Raw genomic sequence first — 18,303 nt, 5'->3', positions numbered from 1 at the left:
TACAATGCTTCGCTAAAGAGAAGAAAAGACTTCTCTGCATAGTCTGTCTGCCTCTCCTCCCTCTCCACCACTTCCACTACCTCCTACAATAACAGTTATGTACTGACTGTCCACTGGCCCACTGTTTACTGTTTACACTGTTTACTGGCTATATTAGCCCATATATGCACAATCCCTCCCTCCCTCCCAGCCTGGACTGAGGTCTAACATAACTTAATACATGAACAATGGCTGTAACCCTAATACTTCAAACCTCTAATATTGACTTTTGATCTCTTATATTGTCCATATTTAATGCTGGTCTCTAGACTTTATCCTTGCACTATTGGACCTATTTGCACTACCACCATGACACACACTCTCATACTGAATCACAGGGTCAGTCCCTGCCCTATCACTGCAAGCGTCTCATGCTTATACATCCCTTAGTACATTCATGTGGATTTTTTTTATTTATTTAGTATTTTTTATTTCATTGTCCATGCTATTCATGTGGAGTTGCTTTTTTATGATCCTGTTAGTGATGTATGTGTATGTTGTGTGTGATGTCTTTAAGCTACTGGAACCTTGAATTTCCCCTTGGGGATCAATAAAGTATCTATCTATCTATCTATCTATCTATCTATCCTACAAAAATAGATTGTGCCTTTTGTCTGTCAATGTGTGAACATGTTTACATTTAGGCTATTTCAATAGATGTTTTCAGTCAGTTAAGCCAAATAATTGTGTGACAAAAAGCATGCATATAGACTATTCATTTTACATATAGACTATTAATTTTACAGGCTAACAAATAAAGTGTGGGTAAACTCTTAATTTGAAAAACAATGAATGCATATCCTGCCAATCAGATTTAGCACCACCCACAGGGGAAAATCGGAATATCAAGTGGTTTTTCTGATTTCCGTGCAAGAACGGGAAAACCAAAAATCAAGTCATAATTTCGTTTTTTCGTTTTTCTAAAAAAACGGGGAAACGGAAAAAGGAGTTGTTTTCTCGTTTTTTCGATTTCATATGTGACAGCAAAAACAAATGAACGAACGGTACCTGGGTCCGTGTACTTTTTCGTTCATTCGATTTTCATTTCATAAACAGGTATTAAAAAACAAAAAACAAATGGTTATTTGATTTTCGTTTTAAAACATGACATTTGAAATTGAAATACAATGCGTTTTTTCTTTTTCATTGTCGAAATGGGATGGGAGAAATTTAAAATATGCTGTGATTTTCATTTTCTATTTTATATAACAAAAATAAAATCACTCGAAAACAGAAACGAAAAAAGGCTTGTTTTTTTATATTCAGAGACCGGATGTTGTCATTTCCAAGGCAACAGCGCCAGCCTAGCCTACCAGTGTTCAGCCCAGGCCAAAATTACTTTGGAAACCTAGCTAGCTATACTCTTGACAATCCTTGGGGGGAATTTTATTTCATAATGTCACATGTATTTATTACCCTCTCTCCCTGCCTCCCTGTCTCTACCCACCGCAGACAACTTCGCCCGAAGAGAGTCGAACCAGCGGAGCAAATAGACTTTCGGTTCACGGCTGTAACGTTACCGTTACGCCACCGTTAACAATCCCAGCAACTTTCTGTTGCTGCCGTTAAGCTTGCTGATCTGGCAGAGAGTCACCGGGGGTTCGGGATCAGATCATAGGGATCAGACCAGTGCTGGGTCTAATATTCTAATATTAGCTGCTGCTGCAGCTAGCTAGCAGGTAGCCACCAGCCCTGTGACCTCGGTCCCCGTGCTTGCGCGCTCCCGGACTGACTCTGCAGAGCGGTGGCGTTACCTGCTCTATGATCAATGAGCAATGATCAAGGATTACCAAATTTCTCTCTCATATTGCTCCTCATAACCACTGAAAAACTAAAAAATCTAACCCAAAGTACAATTATTATGGACGTTAACTGACATTAAGGGTTTCTGCCTTCATTTAAGGGAAAAATTAACGTAAGTTAACCATTAAGCTTTTTCACGTTAAGCGATTTTTGATCACTGTTTATAAACAGTGATCAAAAAATTCTAACACAAAGGTTTATGGACGTTATCTGACTGATAACTGACTGATATTTGATTGATCATTGTTTAGGTACATTAAAGTTAAGCTTTTTCTACCGTTAAGCTTTTTTTAGAATGTCCCTGCTGCTGCTGAGGGAATCTGTAGCCTATAACTTCCGTTTTTTGCCCCCCTTTACATAAATATACATATGGCTATGAAATAGATCATGAAATACAGGCTTTATTCATAATACTTCAATAGCCTAAATACATGTATGTTTTACTATGTATTTCGAGGGACTTTTATTTATCCATCTATTTATATGCACGTTATATTTAAGGGAAGTTTGGTTATCTCACAGACTCAGACTAAAAGCAGCAGCAAGCCTGCCTGACATCAGTGCATCATAGCATATCACTATCGCAAATAAAATAAAATATGAATAAATCACGAGCGCGGCAGATTCCCAGCTCAGCTAGAGCGGGTAACTCAGCTCTGCAGACGGACCAGAGTCAGTCAACACTGGGGAGCGAACCGCGGGGACCGAGGTCACAGGGCTGGTGGCTAGCTGCTAGCTAGCTGCAACAGCAGCTAATATTATAATAGACCCAGCACCGGAGGTCAGATCCCCATGATCTGATCCCGAACTGCCGGTGACTCTGCCAGATCAGCAACAGAAAGTTTGCTGGGATTGTTAACGGTGGGTCGTAAGTTGCATTGCAGCCGGTGAACCGAAAGTCTGTTTCCTCAGCTGGTTCGATTGGGGCGAAGTTGTCTGCGGCGGGTAGAGACAGAGAGTCAGAGGGAGACAGGGAGAGAGGGGAATAAATACATGTGACATTATGAAATAAAATCCCCCCCCAAGCATTATCAAGAGCACAGGTTTCCAAAGTAATTTTAGCCTGGGCTGAAAGCAACACTGGTAGACTATGCTGGCGCTGTTGCCTTGGAAATGACAACATCCGGTCTCTGAATATGAAAAAAAAAACCTTTTTTCATTTCTATTTCCGAGTGATTTTATTTTTGTTATATGAAATAGAAAATGAAAATCACAGCATATTTTTAATTTCTCCCATCCCCTTTTGACCATGAAAAGGAAAAAAATGCCTTGTATTTCAATTTCAATTGTTGTATTTTAAAACGAAAATCAAATAACCATTCGTTTTTTGTTTTTTAAGTCTGTTTATGAAATGAAAATCGAATGAACGAAAAAGTACACGGACCAACCTGGACCCCTCACTAGCAAGTTTCAAATAATTTCACTGGAGTTACCGTTATTATTTTTCCCGTGATCAATACCGAATTCAATCTAATTGGATGGGAATATACTGTAGGCTACGTTGCATGTAACGCACTACAAGACGACTCGACAGATTCGGCCGCATTCTGCATTCATTTGCGGCAAATAATTGCAGCTTGATGGCGGTAACGTTAGCACATAGTAGTATGGACGGCGACATGATTGAAAATGAAGAAAACAGAGATCCCAGAGATTAGGCAGACAAGCAGCAAGACATTCCCAATCCCATCCCTGGCCTTATCTGAGAGAGATGTTTGAGATAGGCTAGGAGGCATCAAGTATGACTCCTGGACAATGTGCTGTGTAACTCTAAAAGTATGGGGAACTTCTTAATTAATCTATGTTTAGTAATTCATATTGTATCCTTTATTTTCTTTCTATATTTGAGCACACACACATACATGTATTCCTTTAAATGTTAAGGGGACGATTAAAAAAGAGAAACTGGATCTGAATTCTCACAGAATCACAATTGAATTCATATCTTGCTACTCACAATAATCATATATGTGATGTTTGGCAGACATCCATTTAAAATGTAGACAATGGCATATAAAGAGCCTGGTTTTTATGTCCACTGAAGTTTCTCATCTTGCACTCTAGTAACGTGTGTGGTCCAGGTAGCTTTGCATAAAAAGTGGTTGTAAGTTCGCAAGGCTACTTTTACTTTTATACTTTAAGTACATTTCAAAGCCTGTACTTTGTTACTTTTACTTAAGTAAAGAAGTTAAATTAGTACTTCTACTTTTACCAGAGTATTTTTTAACACAAGTATCTGTACTTCTACTTAAGTACGGGAAGTGAGTACTTTTGCCATCTCTGGCTTACATACATTTCATATTTTTAATAGATGCTTGATCAGTGGTGTTGTCCAACATTATGGAAAGAAGGAAATATTTCTACTATTCCAAAAGACAAAAAGTCTTTTAATGGTCCAAACAGCAGACTTATCAGCATTTTGCCTGTACTTAGTAAACTTTTAGAAAAATTGTGTCTGTGGAAATTCAAGACTATCTTTCTACAAATGGTTTAACCTCTATGTTCCAAAATGCATAAACTGTAGAACTGGTCACTCTACTGGCACCCCTATGTTACAAATGTCTGATAGCTGGCTTGCATCAATTGACAGGTCGATGCTTGTGGGCACAGTTATGCTAGATTTCAGTGCTGCGTTTGATGTATTTGATCATGATCTCTTAATTGGTGCTCTGTGGATAGATTAAAGAATCTAATGGTTTTGAGAGATGATGCCAATGTTATGGTGTTATGGTTTTAAACACTCAGCTATTTTGTGGTTAAGAAGTTACCTGTCCGGTAGATCACAAAGAGTATATTACAATGGCACTTTTTCAAACAGCAAGGCGTTACGGTACAGATCCATTTGTCCGACACGACTGAAGCGTTGTGTCGCGATGTCATACAGCCATGGTTAATGCTCCACGCCCCTGACCAGCAGCTGATTGGACGAACGCGGGGCTGGCTACTTGAGATTTTCAACAGTGTCATGGCGGCTCGTTGAGAATACAATCTCGTATTTTACAAAAATAGTTCACCGAAACGTGTTTCTGAAAACATTTTAAGCGAGAAATAGACCATGCAGTTGCTGAATCTGTCTTCATTTCAAATCGACAAAGGTTAGTTTGAAAGATTTTCGTCTACTTCTACTGGATAGTCGCGTCGCGTTCAACGGATTCATTTGCATAAAGCTGGGCATCGGCCAGCTTTTTGACATGCAGCATTTTTTCCAATGCAGCACCGCCTTCCCTGAATGCTTTGCAGGCGCGTTGAAGTCGCTTGATGTCACCCATAGGAATAGAGTGGAGCGCGGCGCGACAGAAGCGTAGCACGGTCTAATGGATCTGTACCGTTAGACTTTGGTGTTCCACAGGGGAGTTGCCTTGGGCCTCTTCTTTTTGCAATTTTTACCAATGATCTGCCACTTGCAATTGGGCAAGCAAGTTTGACAATGTATGCTGATGATTCTACCCTCCGTTATGCCCCTTCCGCATGCTCCAAGCTTAATCAGGTTCTATCTCATACCTGTCAAGTATCCCGTTTTGGCCGGGAAAGTCCCGTATTTTACCCTTCTTTCCCGCCGTCCTCCCGTATTAGTATTTTCCCGTAAATCACCCGTATTTTGACCTGTGTTATTAAAAAATAATAATACCCCGGGCCCGAGCGGAGTAAAAAAAAAAAAACATTCCCAATCTGAGCTCTGTCACTAGCCTCGCGATAACTGCCACCTGCAGTAGCCTACTACAGGTACTGTAGGTGGCAGTTGTCGCGAGGTTAGTGTGTGAGGTCAGATGATGAGTGACAACGCGGGGGAAAAAAAGAAGAAAAAAAAACAGAGACGGATGATGGACGCTACGACAGAGACGGTGCGCTGCCAAAACTTATGAAGGCTTAACTATGCATTCCCCATGGCAATGCACGTTGAGAAAGGGTGTTTAGCATGGTACAAAAGATTGTTACAGAGAATAGGATGACGTTAGACAACAGAACTGTTTGCGCTCTACTCTCATGTAAACCACTCTGTAAACCACTCTGGCCCAGCCCACAAATACACTCCTTCCAAAATATGGAGCTAGATTTGTTTCTTTATTACATGCGAGAAAATAAATGATCTGAGAGGAAAAAAAAAGTTTGAGAGCAAAAGTTATCACACTGATAGCAAAAAAGCATTTTATGAGAGAAAAAAAAATATTTGAGAGAAAAAGTTTTCATACCAACAGCAAAAAATAATAATATTTGAGACAAAAAAAAGTTTTGAGAGAAAGTATTTTCTCATAGAACATAAAAAAATATAAATTTGAAATTTTTTAAATTATTTCTGAGAAAAGAAAATCTCTCTCAAAATACATTTTTAAACTCTCAAATATATATTTTTGCTATCAGTGTGAAAACAATTTCTCTCTAAAAAAAATGTGTTTCTCTCAAAACGTTTTTCTTCTTGCTCTCAAAACCTAAGTCTTTGCTCCCGATGCAATTTCTTGCTCGTCGTCAGGATTTTGCTCTCGCTGTGAAAATAATGTCATGGGCGGGGCCACGTTCCTATTGGCCAGTCGGGTGAGCACCGTCTTGTCTTGGGAGTCGAACTGAATCATTACACTGGCTGAGCAATGCCAGCCAGGGGTATCCAGATACATTGCGCAACAAGGAACAACGGCTGCCAGGTCGACCAGAGAGACACATAAATGTAAGTATTTTCGGCTTAAAGAATTGATTTAAAAATTACGACAGTCTTGTTTTGTGCTCTACACAATCCTGTACATAGATATTTACAACTATATTTGTAACTGAAACGTTTTTAAAAATCGCTAGCTTGCTATGCTAACGCTAACCTTAACGTTAACGTTACATTGCTGATTTGCACAACAATCCGCGTTTCTCTGCCTTGACTGCATGCATGTCTACATTGTTAACTAAACTCCATTAGCGCGCGCGAAATTCGTTTGATATCAGTGCATAACACTACTTGCTTTGGAGACACATGCTTTACATATACCGTCTTGTATCACACAGGGACGCGGAGGAAACCCAGCAGCTGATCCACTTTCTGGCTGAAAACGAGCAGTAATCATGTGTAATTCATTCCTGTTCATGTACCTGTACATTGTTGTTGGTAAAGATACAGGACACTAATGAAAGAAGGGTTGAAGGGAAAGGTTACTGGCCAACAGGCATCACACTATGGTCTGGAATTTCAGAATAGCTGTAGTTTTGTTTGTTTGTGGTCTTGTGTGTCTTTTAGTTTTATACATTTGAGTGCCTTTTTTAGTGTGACATGTAAGTTATTGTTCTAATAGTTGATAATGGTTCTCTACATTTTTCTATAATGTTTTTGCATGTTATGTTTATTTTTTTGGGAAATAAAGACATTTTTGTTAACAAAAAGTGTTTCTGAACATCAATGACATTCAAAACAGTGATAACTGAAACAGATATACAACACACCATGCAGTGTATAGAAATATTGATTGCAAACAGACCTAAGTATATATGATCATGTACCCAAGTGGCGTCTCATTTCATAGGAGTATGTTTTCACCTCTAGCCCTTACCGTTTCGAGGGACAAGGGCTAGGGGTGAGACAAAGGGGAAGAGGTAAGATGAGAATTGAGATTCAGCCTTAGTTCTAGATCTGCAATTTACTTTGTCAGCTCTAGACCTCGGCTAGATGGTAAAAATATTTAGAATAAACCCTGTGTAGCTGAGTTTGCAAGCTACACATGCAATGTAGCTAAACGTGTAGTGCAACAACCATACAAAGACTATTTTACACAAAACTAGGTGGGACACTTTCAAACGGTATATCAATCACTATCTAACGTTGGCTAGCTATAGGGTTGCCACCTTCCATGCAGACTAGCTGAAAGTTGTACAGGAGGTTGTATATGATGAACAAGCAGTTACTCTTCAGGTGCTTTGAGGCTAGCAAGGGCAAAGGTAGAAACTAGCTCACTAAATAAGGAGTGAAACTATCTAAATCAACATATTCATTTGGCATTTGATTTAAAAATGGTACAAACCAGGTGAGTTTGCAAGTTTACCTAGCATGATGGCTAATTAGCGATTAGCTTTTCTAGCAATTAGCATGCTAATAATATAATACACATTCATGAATATGAGTGCTATTCTTTGTCCATGTCAATCTGACAAACGCATCAGTAATGGCAAACTAGCTTACATTTAGGGTTAGCCTATTTAATGTTTAATCTTCAGTGATGCTGAGCTTGCTCAGCCAGTGTAATGATTCAGTTCGACTCCCAAGACAAGACGGTGCTCACCCGACTGGCCAATAGGAACGTGGCCCCGCCCATGACATTATTTTCACAGCGAGAGCAAAATCCTGACACGAGAGCAAGAAATTGCATCGAGAGCAAAGACTTAGGTTTTGAGAGCAAGAAGAAAAACGTTTTGAGAGAAACACATTTTTTTTGAGAGAAAATGTTTTCACTGATAGCAAAAATATATATTTGAGAGTTTAAAAATGTATTTTGAGAGAGATTTTCTTTTCTCAGAAATAATTTAAAAAATTTCAAATTTATATTTTTTTATGTTCTATGAGAAAATACTTTCTCTCAAAACTTTTTTTTGTCTCAAATATTATTATTTTTTGCTGTTGGTATGAAAACTTTTTCTCTCAAATATTTTTTTTTCTCTCATAAAATGCTTTTTTGCTATCAGTGTGATAACTTTTGCTCTCAAACTTTTTTTTTCCTCTCAGATCATTTATTTTCTCGCATGTAATAAAGAAACAAATCTAGCTCCATACCAAAACGTCTTAAAGAATGCAAAGTCTGCAACAAATTTGTACAATAACTCACTAAAGAAAAGTTACGTGAAATTAAAAGAAAAACTGTAAAAGAAAAGCAATATGAAATGAAAAGAATGTGTGGAATGAAAATAAAATGTAGGCTAAATGTAAAGACAAGCAATGTTATAAATTGTAAATGTTTTCAGCATTCTGCATCAAGTGGTGATTTTAGCTTTCTTGTACACCTGTCTTAAAATGTAAGGGATACTGGAGCTTGGTTGGGGTGGTGGGACTGCTCGAGGTGGGCACCGGAAAATTTCCCTTATTTTCAAATCCAAAACTTGACAGGTATGTTCTATCTAGCGAGCTCAACATCGTACTTAATTGGATAAACTCAAACAAACTTGTGCCTAATGCATCAAAAACAGTCTGCATGATATTTGGCTCTAAATATAAATTAGCACATTGGCCTGAACTGAATCTTAAAGTTGCAGGTCAATCTATAAAACAAGTAAATAAAGTTAAGCTTCTAGGACTACGGCTTGATACTGCATTGTCGTGATCCCATCACATTGACTACATGGTTTCTAAGATGGGCAGAGCAGTTGCCACCACAAGGAAATGCTCACCATTTCTACCCTCTTTTTTGCTTAGACAAATTGGTTGCTCTTTAGTTCTCTGCCACTTGGATTATTGCTCAGTAATCTGGTCATCTCCTTCAAAAACCCTACTTAGAAAACTTCAAGTAGCACAAAACAAAGCTGTTAGACTTCTGCTGATGTGCAATTCTAGGTCCAATGTTGTTAAAATGCATGAATGTGAAATGAAAAATGAATGAAATGAAATGGTTGATTGTTGAAAAAATGTGCTTACTTTGTTGCACTCTGTTATTCAAACTCAGACACCATCATTTATTTTTGATAACATAACTTACAGATGATACTTACAGAGAATTTGCAGATGTTTGCACCTTTACCAAAATCCAATAACCTGAAAAAAACTTTCATTTACAGAGCAAGTTCTTTGTGGAATAATATCCCAAGTAACATTCGTTTTATCACAGGAAATGTACATTTTAAAAAGAAAGTAAAATCTTACCTTCACTTAAATTATTTATCATGAGTTAAAAATATTTGATTTTCTTCTTTGTCTATGTGAGCTACCTTAAAGGTACAATATGTAACATTTCTGCTTAAAAATGTCTAAAAATGACCATACCTATGTTATATATTTTTATGAGTTGTGTTCTTACACTATCCCAAATGTTTCCACCAAATGTCAAACCCAGAGAAATCTGTTATTTTATTTTCAGACACGGCACGTTTCCTTTAGTCGCCCGTCAGTGGCGTCATATAACCTTTCACCCTCCAGTTACTCTAACTTCCGTCAGAACACTGGCACCAAGATGATACGTTCAGGAGTAATTGTAAATCATGCAATGTCACAGAAAAAAAATACTTGTAACCTTAATACTGCTTTTTTTTTGGCCATAAAGCATAATTTTGTGATTAATTACATCCCACTTTTTATCACAGTAATACAACAGATACCTTATTTATTTTGAAAGTTCAATATCGACAAGTAGCTAACATTGATGCTAATGCTTTGTGGGTAACATTATGAGGTTACAACATCATTCAACACGCTTTAGTATGACTGTTTCGACCACAGTTAACAGGACTGGGCTAACCCACGAATAACTTCACTAGCAACGTTAACTGTATAGATAGACGATTAATCTAATGCTAATTTAGCCAGCTAGAACACCCCGGTTTGTCTGCCTCACTCCCCCGGCGCAGAGAGACTCAGTCGGGGATGACAGCTGACAACAGCCCTGGGACATATAGCTAGCTATCTATCGTTAGCCCCCAGTCAGCTATCAGCCAGCTACTTTTATTACAGCAACCCCCCGGCCAGAACTTATCTCCAGTGCCTGGTGCTTACGACGCTAACGGCAGTTTAATAAAACGTCGGGAAACGGACCATATCAGACCAGGCACCGAGTCACAACAGCGGCCATCCATAGAGTTAGCTAGCTACATCTCCGCAGCGCTACCGGTGTATGTGCTGAAAATCTCCTCCCTGCGAATTCTCCCCTCTTCGCGTTAAGCTGTCTTTACGGTTAGCTAAATTAACCTGACAAAAGGTGAGTTAAGCACCAAAACGAAAAGTTAAGATTACTGAAAAGTGAAGGGGAGATAATTCGGCAGCTGGGAGATGTTGTTGTGCTGCTGCACACACCGGCATCGAACGTCCTCGCCCGCTGTCGGAGATTCCCCGACAATCCCCACCCACACCTGTCTCTCAGCCTCGTTTAGTAGCTAGCTCAGCGTTACAAAAACCCCGTCCGCGCGGTGTTGAAACGATCCAAAAGGTGACACTGATATGTGAAATATTTTGTGTTTTAGCTGCTGGCTACTGTTAGCTTGCTGGCTCACGAGCTAACTGGTCAGCTACAAATAAATCTAATCAAGAAAAACGTAATTATGTTGGGGAAACTGCAGCTATTTTATTAGAATGAATAAACGTAACGTGAATAAACTTGAACGGGTAAACTCGTCCGTGAACTGATGCATTCTAACTGGCAGCGAAAGTGTTTAACACTTAAAACTCCCATAATTCTACGCAACTTCCCAACGTCATCAAAAGTCAAGTTTTACCGTCCATTGTTTTGGTTGAGAGACCCCTAGTGGCAGAAAGTTACATATTGTACGTTTAATGTTAGCCATGTAATATACTGTAATATATAACTAATATATAAACTTTGTTTTCAAAATATTTCTCTATTTGCTTGGTTAGTTATTGTTTTTATTTAATTTTAATTATATAATTAATTTAATTTAATAAATTTTCTTTTATTGCTTTTCTTTTCTGTATATGTCATAACATGTTTTAATATTGTCTGATTAAATGTTGTTTTGGAACCCAGGAAGACTAGCTGGTTGTCTAGGCGTCAGCTAATGGGGATCCTTATAATAAATACAAATAATAAAAAAAAAATACATGATAGAATACACAATATACGTACAATACTACTATATTGTACGTATGCAATATATTTTGAATGCTTTGGTTTGATGATGATAATGCAGCTTCCAACAGAAGTGCAGTAAAGCAGCATTTAGAGGAGAATCTGGGTGTATTTTTATACATATGCATATTTTACTGCAATTTGTGTGAATGGAGGAGAAAAAATGTGAACTGTGTGTGTGTAAATGCTTGTAATTATCTAATTTACACACACACACACACACACACACACACACACACACACACACACACACACACACACACACACACACACACACACACTGTACAACCAGCCAAAACAGACAGATGCACTGCAAACACATAGAGAGAACGATATGAAACCACAAGATTAGATTTAGACTCACTGGCACGTATACAAATGCACACACACACACACACACACACACACACACACACACACACACACACACACACACACAAACACACACAGCCCCTCAGGAAGGCAGGCAGACAGCCACTGCAATGCAGAATAGAGCTTTCCCCTCCGCTGTGTAGGAGACACCAATCACTGAGCAGCACGGGTAGACTTGAGATCCTTTGCTTTGTTATTTCAATAGTCTGTCTTCCTTTCTCTTCTTCTCTCTCTCCGTCTTTCTTTATTGGTCTCTATGTCTGTCACCTCTCGCATATCTAAATTCCTAGCTCATTTATACATACAATACGTAATTTTCTGCCGCTAGGGGTCTCTCAATAGAAACCACGGATGTACAGAAGGACCTTGACGTCGTGAAGTTGTGTGTTTATTCACGTCATGGCATTCTAAAGAAATAGCTGCAGTTTTCCCACATAATTACTTAGATTCTATTTGTGGTGTTAGCTGACACTTTAGCAAGCAAGCAAGCAAGCTAACATTATCCAGCAGCTTAAACCACAATATCACAATATATTTATATTTTCCCCCGGTGCTGAAAAAAATCTGGGAGATCTACTTCACCAGTGGGGGTTGGGGTGGAGGGCGGCATCTACTGGGCTGAACAGAGACGTCCAGATGGCCGCTGTTGCCGCTTGATTTCGGCCATATGTGGGCATCTAGGGTTTGATATGGTCTGTTCCCTGAGGGAATCGCATTAGATTATTAACTACCCATACAGCTAAAGTTATGTTGCAAATGTACTTGTGAGTTAGCCCAGGGCTGTTAACTGTGGTCAAAACAATCATAAAATGAACTTACGAGCGTGTTGAAGGTTATGACACCATTGACAGGCAACCAAATGACAAAATTAAAACGATTAAATTAAAAGTAAACATTGTGGGGTGAACTGGTGGCTCACCCCATGTACCAAGGCCCTGTCAGAGGTGTATAAAGTACTAGAGACCCAGACTTGAGTAAAAGTACAAGTGCTCTATCAAAAAAGTGACTTGAGTAGAAGTAGAAGTGCTCTTTAAGCACAACACTTAAGTAGAAGTACTAAAGTATTCAACATTTTTTGTACTTAAGTATTGCAAGTAGTTTATTTAAAAATGTACTACTCAAGTACTGAAAGTAAAAGTACAAGTATTGTATTATTTAGTTATTCAAGAAAGCAGGACGTTCGATCAGGAGCCTTTCTCGTTCTTATTGACGTTAAAAGTCTCCTTTAGCGTCTCATGTAAACGTGCTTGGTCGCCACTATTGCCAAGCGGGGGAAGACGCCTCACACGCCGGGAGACGGCCACGGGTGAAGCGCGACAATAACGGAATCGCGGAGGTTGGGTTTAGAAGAAAAACAATGGGGAAAGGATGCCTCAAAAGCCGGGAAACGCACGCCGGAGACGGGGAAACAAAACGCCACACGCGGGACGCGAACCCGGGGAAGGACGCCTCAAAAGCCGGGAAACACGCCGGAGACGGGGAAACAAAAACGCCACACTCTCCTGAGTGAAAGTCCGGTGTTTTACCCATCCACCACTCCAAGCAGCCTCCTTACGCAGCAATTTCCCCTTACATACCACTCGCTAAATCTCATCCAACTGCAGCTCTCCCCAGTACGTTACACAAATACGCCGAAGGGTGCCTTTTTCGTCGCATCAGACGCTGAAGGCCACTGACCAAACGTACTTATTTTACGAGTTCGGAATGAGCAAGCTAGCAAAATACAGATAAACTAGCAGCTTCACATCACAGGGTCAAACGGTTAACATTCAGTACTCACTGCAGACTGAAACAACTCAGGAATAGATTAATCTGCTGCAACAGCTTAATAGAAAGAGTACAAACTTACATCGTCTCTGACTTCTGAATGGGCAACCATAATGAAAAGAAACACGATGTGATCTCGGGGATTTCTTACGTAATCAGCGTACGTAGCTAACGTACACACACTAACCTACACAGTCTCCGTAGTGTGAGGAATTCACAACAGTAACGAGTAACGATGCAGCACATAAAAAATCTATCGGAGTAAAAGTATTTCATTCATCGAAAATATGTACTCAAGTAAAAGTGGAAGTAGGAGAAAAAAATAATACTCCAGTAGAGTACAGATACAGCCTTTTAGTACTTAAGTAGAGTAGTGAAGTAGTTCTACTTCGTTACTATACAGCTCTGGGCCCAGTCCTTACTGCAGCAGCTTATGTTTTGATTCCATCCTGCGGCCCTTTGCTGCATGTCTTCCCCATCTCTCTCCAGTCATACCTCTCTACAACTGTCCTATCAATTTAAGACCAAAATGGCAACAAAAAATGTATCAAAAAAGTGAAACATTGTTGAAAACATTTTGGGATAATGTAAGTACACAACAACTAACTACCTAACAACCTTATGTTGCCAAAGCAATACAGTGGCAAAGGATATCATGTTCTTATTAAACAAATGAGTAATGTAACAAAAACAATGTAATATTATTACAATTTCTTTTAACTGGCTATAGCAAGGATAACATCTAATGGCACTTTTCCATTACATGGTACCTGCTCGACTCGCCTCGACTCTACTCGCCTTTTTTGGTTTTCTATTACGAAAAAAAGTACCTGGTACCTGCTAACAGATACTTTTTTTAGTACCACCTCAGCTGAGGTTCCAAGCGAGCTGAGGCGAGCCGAAAATGTGACGTGAAACCCTGCAGGCTGCTGACTGGTCGGAAAGAATCGTCACTGATCACTGCATTGCTAGCGAGAGACGGCATTTTTAAATAGTTTAGCCAGCGGTTCCACGCAGAGCTTTCTCCGTAGCATACAAGTGGCCTGATGTTTATACTTGTGCGCTGGTGTGTGCATGTGTGATGTGTGTGTGTGGGGAGCTGGTGAGCGAGGGAGAAGTGAGAGAGTCATATATATGTGAGAGAAACAAAGTGTCTCCCCTGTTCTTTCTGACCACGGTGGGAAATCTGGAGCAGTAAACGTTAACTATCTCTTTGATATCATGTTGTTTACGGAGACGGAGAACCAGGAAATGAGTCGTGGAAAAGCAACGCTACTAAGCCACGCCCACGGCAGTCGCTATGACGACCAGCCACGCTGAGGCGTTACTAAAATCTGCAATGGAAAACAGACGCACAGCGCGTCGAGGCGAGTAGAGTCGAGTAGAGGCGAGTCGAGCAGGTACCATGTAATGGAAAAACGCCATAATCTTCTCACAATAAATAAACAATACACAATAATTTTTTCTCTGTTTAAATTAGATAAGTATCAACAAACAAAGGTCTCATGATGCAAACCAGGGAGATGCAGTTCGTAACCCCATAGGCTACTAGACTGTCCCAATAATCATTCTCCTTCTACTTTGCTTTTGTTCTAAAGGACATAACGTGGTTGTTGTTTGTTTTTGTACAAAATACATAGTTTATAAGAGTCAACCTAGTTAGAGTTAGATAAGTGTAGTTTGACACATTTTTTTACTTTCATTGTCTAAAAAATCATGTAAACATACGCTACTGGTCAAAAGTTTTAGAACACCCCAATTTTTTTAGTTTTTTATTGAAATTTTAGAAAGTAGCGTGTTGCTATAAAAATGGCGGGAAAAAGGCAATTAACAATGGATGAGAGACAGACCATCATAACACTTAAGAATGTTGGTCTTTCCTACAGAGAAATTGTGAAGAAAGTCAAGGTGTCAGTGAGTACAGTATTCTTCACCATCAAAAGGCACTTAGAAACTGGGGAAACTCTGACAGGAAGAGGTCTGGCAGACCCAAAGCCACAATCGAATCAGAAGACAAGTTTCTGAGAGTCAACAGCTTGCGTGATAGGCGGCTCACAGGACAACAGCTTCAAGCACAGCTTAATAGTGGTCGTACTAAGCAAGTCTCAGTTTCTTTTTTTTTGTTTTTTTTATTAAGAAAAACTTCTCAAGCACAGTACAAGTATCAGAATGTTGCATAATGAAATGAAGGGGGAAACAAAAAGCCAAAAAAAATTATACAAGCATAATAAATACATACAAATGAACATATAATCACAGTAACATATGCATATACATATAAACAACTAAATAAATCAGAGAGAGAAAAGAAAAAAGGGTTTTATCCAGAGTTTGTCTCCTTGAAATAATCCAAAAAAGGGCTCCAAGATTTCAAGAAAAGTTTGGGTTTCATTCTAACTCCAAATTTAATCTTTTCAAGTTTGAGGGCAAAAAGTAGGTCAAAAATCCACTGATGGTAGGTTGGAGGAGATGGCAGCTTCCAGTTTATTAGTATAAGTCTTCTAGCCAACAGTGTGCAAAGTGCAATATTATCCCTCTCTAAAGCTGTAAGTTTAACATTTTCCGGAAGGACCCCAAATAAAGCTGTCAATGGGTTGGGATCTATTACTGTGGTAAGGATTTCTGAGTCTTTGTTGCGTCTTGACATCTGAGAGCATCCTGCTGTTGACGATAAGTTCAGCTTGTCCACAACATGACAGGACACTGAGTCTGTCTTACCTGCTGGAAGCCATTCTGCTGTATAACTGTCAACAGTAGAATGCTCCAGGGTCTGTGTGTTGGCTTGTCAGGTCCAACAAACATTTCTGTCTGTCTGTGTGTGTGTGTGTGTGTGTGTGTGTGTGTGTGTGTGTGTGTGTGTGTGTGTGTGTGTGTGTGTGTGTGTGTGTGTGTGTGTGTGTGTGTGTTTGTGTGGTTTTTACAGGGAGTTTGCCAAGGAGCGAGAGCGGGTGGAGAAGAGGCAAGAATTCCTGAAGCTCCGCAGACAACAGCAAATAGAGAGAGAGTTAACTGGGTACCTGGAGTGGATCTGCAAAGCAGGTCAGAAACAGATGAACACACATTTGAATAAAAAGTTTTGAGGTAATTGATGTTGACACATATATGGCCAGATTATGACTTTTAATTCAGGTGTGGTATTTGTGTTTCAGAGGAGGTGATGCTGGCCGAGGAAGACAAGAACGCAGAGGAGAAATCTTTGGATGGAGCGTGGTACAAAAGGAAAAACAACAACTCTGGTGAGTTCACATCTTCAGAATCAATTGTGAAGTTAGTAAATTCAATATCTAACCATTGAAAACTAACACAGATTTCTTCAATTCAGGAGGCCATTACATTAAAGGCAATAGTGGACATTCTCTCACCCAACTTTTGTATTCATAGAAACAGCAAAATTTCAAAGTGGCTTGTTTGGTGCATATTTTTATATTTTTGGTGCATATTTCATATTATTTTTCCATGTAGCTCTCAGTCTCGGCCCTCCTTCGCTACCAGATGGGTCTGACCCATGAGTTTGCTGGGGAGCAGGGGCACTGCTCCCCTGGTGGCTGATACGAATAATTGCATTGTTTAAAAAATGAGTGGAATAATTACGTCTGGCATGACCAGATATTTTATATATATCTTAAATAACACAAAACAACTAAATGGTGGTAGGTAATCTGATTTCATATACTGCTTTAGTAAAAAAATATTTCCTGGCTGACGATGGGAGCAGCAGGACGCAAAAAACCGAAAATGACTGTTGCTAGTCTGGACATCTTACCGTGCCAAGGTTGCAATAAAGGTTTCCTAAATGCCACATTTGATGTCAGCTTACAGTTGATTGCGGGTTTTGTGTAGATTTGGACTTACTTAGATTTGGTTTATTCCACTTTGTTTAAACGGTGAAGTGGAGGAAGCCTAGTGACGAGTCCATAGCAACCAGTTTGTGTGTTGAATGTTACCCAGAGTGCCTTGCTGAATGGTCTCAATGTTTTATTGTTTTATTTCATGTGAATACTAGTTTACTAGAGGAGTAACTTAGTGTTTGAAGTAATGCAGTAATGCAGGAAGTGTGCATATAGTTTCCATGCTTATTGTGTTTCCACAACAATGTTAGTGAGTAAATCTACTGAAATGGCCCCCACACCATAACAGAGGAGTATGATGCATAAGAGGAGAATGCAGATGTTATTGCTGTAAAAAAAAACAAAAATCTCTACATCTTTGCCAAGCACAAACCGAAGAAGGTAGCGATAAATTGTTGGGGGAGGGTCATGTCGTTTTTCCAAATCATTTTGGAGGGTCATAGAAAAATTATTACTGGCAAGGGGAGGGTCATGTCTATTTGACTAAAGGTCCAAAAACTCCTCCGGTGGCCCCTTAAATAAATAATGAACAGTCCCTAAGCGGCTCCATCTAGCCTACTGCTCCCAATAAGTGACAAAATAACGCCAACATGTTGCTATTTACATGTTGTGATTTGTATAGTCACAGCGTGTACAAATGACAAGGTCACATGAGACACAGCCATCTTCTAACAGTAAACAAACCGGGAACTATATTCTCAGAAAGGCGAAGCATTGCTACT

General features: G+C 39.4%; 1 protein-coding gene across 1 annotated transcript in view; it reads left to right on the top strand.

Moving 5' to 3' along the window:
- Positions 1–18,303, top strand: part of LOC120561038 (voltage-dependent N-type calcium channel subunit alpha-1B-like) — a 261,579-nt gene that overhangs the window by 155,969 nt on the left and 87,307 nt on the right. The window contains exons 9-10 of the mRNA XM_039804005.1: positions 16,657–16,772; positions 16,883–16,969. Of these exons, the coding sequence (XP_039659939.1) occupies positions 16,657–16,772; positions 16,883–16,969 (203 nt within the window). The remainder of the gene's footprint in view (positions 1–16,656; positions 16,773–16,882; positions 16,970–18,303) is intronic.

Source organism: Perca fluviatilis, chromosome 6 (genome assembly GCF_010015445.1).
Source record: "Perca fluviatilis chromosome 6, GENO_Pfluv_1.0, whole genome shotgun sequence".
NCBI classification, from domain to species: domain Eukaryota; kingdom Metazoa; phylum Chordata; class Actinopteri; order Perciformes; family Percidae; genus Perca; species Perca fluviatilis.
Note: the sequence above shows the minus strand (reverse complement) of the source record. Positions and strands in the feature narration are given on the sequence as shown.